This window comes from Salpingoeca rosetta, assembly GCF_000188695.1.
Source record: "Salpingoeca rosetta unplaced genomic scaffold supercont1.41, whole genome shotgun sequence".
NCBI classification, from domain to species: Eukaryota; class Choanoflagellata; order Craspedida; family Salpingoecidae; genus Salpingoeca; species Salpingoeca rosetta.
In genome coordinates this window covers 283,635-286,698 of record NW_004754893.1, presented here as the reverse complement: position 1 = coordinate 286,698, position 3,064 = coordinate 283,635, and the positions used below count along the sequence as shown (strand labels likewise).

At 55.4% G+C, this 3,064-nt stretch overlaps 1 protein-coding gene across 1 annotated transcript; it reads right to left on the bottom strand.

Annotated features, from left to right (window-relative positions):
* Positions 1 to 428: 428 nt before the first annotated feature.
* PTSG_11200 (uncharacterized protein) lies at positions 429 to 2,563 on the bottom strand (the record flags this gene model as incomplete). The annotated part of the gene is made up of 8 exons (XM_004987788.1): positions 429 to 491; positions 696 to 801; positions 1,112 to 1,221; positions 1,385 to 1,450; positions 1,701 to 1,760; positions 1,873 to 1,961; positions 2,202 to 2,340; positions 2,480 to 2,563. 8 exons carry the CDS (start codon positions 2,561 to 2,563, stop codon positions 429 to 431), a joined length of 717 nt encoding a protein of 238 aa, XP_004987845.1.
* Between the last annotated feature and the right edge of the window lie 501 nt (positions 2,564 to 3,064).

Sequence of the window (3,064 nt, the reverse complement as noted above, 5' to 3'; positions counted from 1 at the left end):
ATTCCCCGTTGCGAACTGGTGGGGTGAGCGCTCCGGCGTGGAAGACTCGTCATATGGTTGTGTACCATGTGTATCATTTCCAGTGAACCGTCTAACTGAGCAGCACAATCCTGCATACCGCTAGTTGCTTTTTGACACAGCTTATACTTACTCTCTCTGCTTGCAAAAATGATAAAAGTCAAATTGTCTCTTTTACATTCTTGGTCTTCGTCCATAAACGCACGTTTGACGGAGATACAGGATGTTGCGGTTCTTCGACAGACGACGGCGGCGACTCACGCGGTCTTTCACACACACGCACACACACACACACACACGCACACACACACACACACACACACACACACACACACACACACACACACACACACACACACACACACACACACACACACACGCATCACATTACACGCGAGCACGTGGTGCCATCAGTCGCGGTCCTTAACTTCGCGTTCCATCTCGGCTTCAACCGCTGCCCGCACAGCAGAGACCTGTACACACACGCGCACGAAGAAACGAGGGGGGCATGGGGGAAGGGAAATATGAGGTCGACACACGCACGCACGCACGCACGCGTGTGCTTGAGCATGTGCATGTCTGTGTGTGTGTGTGCGTGTGTGTGTGTGTGTGTGTGTGTGTGTGTTCGTCTGTCTGTCTGTGTTTGCATGCAAATTTGCATGTGTGTGTGCGTGCACCTTTGCGTCGTGGTCTGCCTGCGCCTGCTGTGCGGCCTGCTTCGCCGCCGTCGCCCGTCGCATCTCCGCCTCCAACTCTGCCAGCGTCGACTCGCAGTTCGAGTGCCTGATGATGATGATCATCATAATCAATGATGGTGATGATGATGGTGGGTGCAAGGTGAGTGAATGTGTTCACAAGTGCGCTCAACATGCGTGTCTGTCTGTCTGAGTGTCTGTGTGTCTGTGTGTCTGTCTGTGTGTCTGTCTGTGTGTCTGTCTGTGTGTCTGTCTGTTTGTCTGTCTGTGTGTCTGTGTGTCTGTGTGTCTGTGTGCCTGTCTGTCTGTCTGTCTGTCTGTCTGCGTATGCATATATGTGGTTGCGCGCATCCGACACCCTCCCCTCCCCCCTCCCGGCACGGCCTCAGCGCGCGCACCAGGTCGACATGAGTCCGATCATCTTGTCGATATCGCCAGGAACAATATCGCGCCCAAACGTCCAGTCCGCAATCAACTGCAGCGCAGACGTGCACGTGTGTCGTGAGCTCTGTTCCACATCACATGGGTGTGGCTGTGCAATGACACTGGTCAAACACGCACACAACAACGCACATACTCATACACGGCATAACGCACAACCCACACACAAACACGCACAACCCACACACACACACACGCACAACCCACACACACAGAACACGCGCGCGCACCCTCTGGTTTGCTTGGTCCATCTTGCCGCCAATGAGTCCGCGGTAGATGGCGTCGATGATGAGGTCCTGTCGAGTCACAACATATGCCGTGAGCACGCAAGCATCCGTTTAAACGTGTCAATATCCACCACACACACACACACACACTCACACTCACTCACACTCACTCACACACTCACACTCACTCACACTCACACACTCACACACACGCACTCACACACACACACACACTCACTCACACACTCACACTCACACTCACACTCACTCACACACACATACACCCTGCATGCACACGCTGCTTATGTTGTGTGCACACCTCAAGTTGTCTTGTGTCTGCCGTGTCCAACTGTTCTTGCATGACTTGATAAGGCACCCTCTGCGAAGCGCGATGAACAAGACCCAGTCAAGTCGACAACAATGAGAATGAAGGTTAACTTTGAGCACTGTCAGTGGTTAGCCTCGTGTTCACCGTGCGACAGCCAACATACCTTGAGCTGTGTTGCGAGGGAGACGATGGTGAGCAGCTTCAGCTTGCGTGCCTGCTTATCATTCAACTCCGGCAACTCTGCAGCGCGTGCTGCATCGACCAAGACCGTCAAGTTGGAGATGTGGGCGTGACAGCGAAGATATAGCCGTGACAGTGGGGGGGGGGATGTGAGGTGTACACATTCACACACATGTGCGTGCGCACACACACACACACACACACACACACACACACAGACACACAGACACACAGACACACACACACACACACACACACACACACATGCACGCGCACGCACACACACACACACACACACACACACACCCTGACCTTTGTAGTCTGGGTAGGTGCCAAAGGCAAAGAGCTTGAGGAGCTCGAGGTGAGCGGCGTGTGGACCGCCTTCCAACTCCGTCACCTGGGGCAGGTCCAACAGCTCCCCAAACGCATGCACATCTGGCGCGCTCGTCGCCTGTTCACATCCACACGCACACATACAAGGGCCATCATGCGTGAGAGGTGGCTGCACGCTGCGTGGCATGCGCGCCTTCACACCCCCCCCCCTGCACCAGCTGCACCAAGCGCACACTTGCACGCAACGTACAGCGCACCTTCTTGATGATCTCCCTGCAGCCTGCACCGCGCGCCGACTTGGCGAGCAGCAGCACAGCGTCCAGTCCACTGTTCGGGTCCATCGTCGTCGTTGTGTGTGTCGTCTTGTGAGTGAGAGAGAGAATTGAATTGATTTGTGTGTGTGTGCAGAGAAGACGAGGAAGGACAGCCACAACAACACCCAACAACACAACACCCACAACGCACTGACCCCCTGCAACCCCCCCCCCCCCAATCCTCCGTCCCTTCCTCGCTGGTGGCCCTGTATTGCCTGCCGCACACTGATCCCACCGAAGACATGGTGGGAGGAGGTCGAGGCGGTGTGCTCGACCGCGCCACGGTGCTGATGTGCGCGGCCAATATCGGCATCTCCTACTGCGATCGCGTGAACATTGCCGTGGCTGCCGTAGTCATGTCGACCACCTATCACTGGTCCCACATCGACCAAGCCACGGTGCTCGCTGCCTTCTTCTACGGCTACGTTGGATCACAGCTCATCGGGTGCGCTGTCTGTGTGTGTGTGTGTGTGTGTGTGTCTGTGTGTGTGTGTGTGTGTGTGTGTGTGTGTGTGTGTGTGTGTGTGT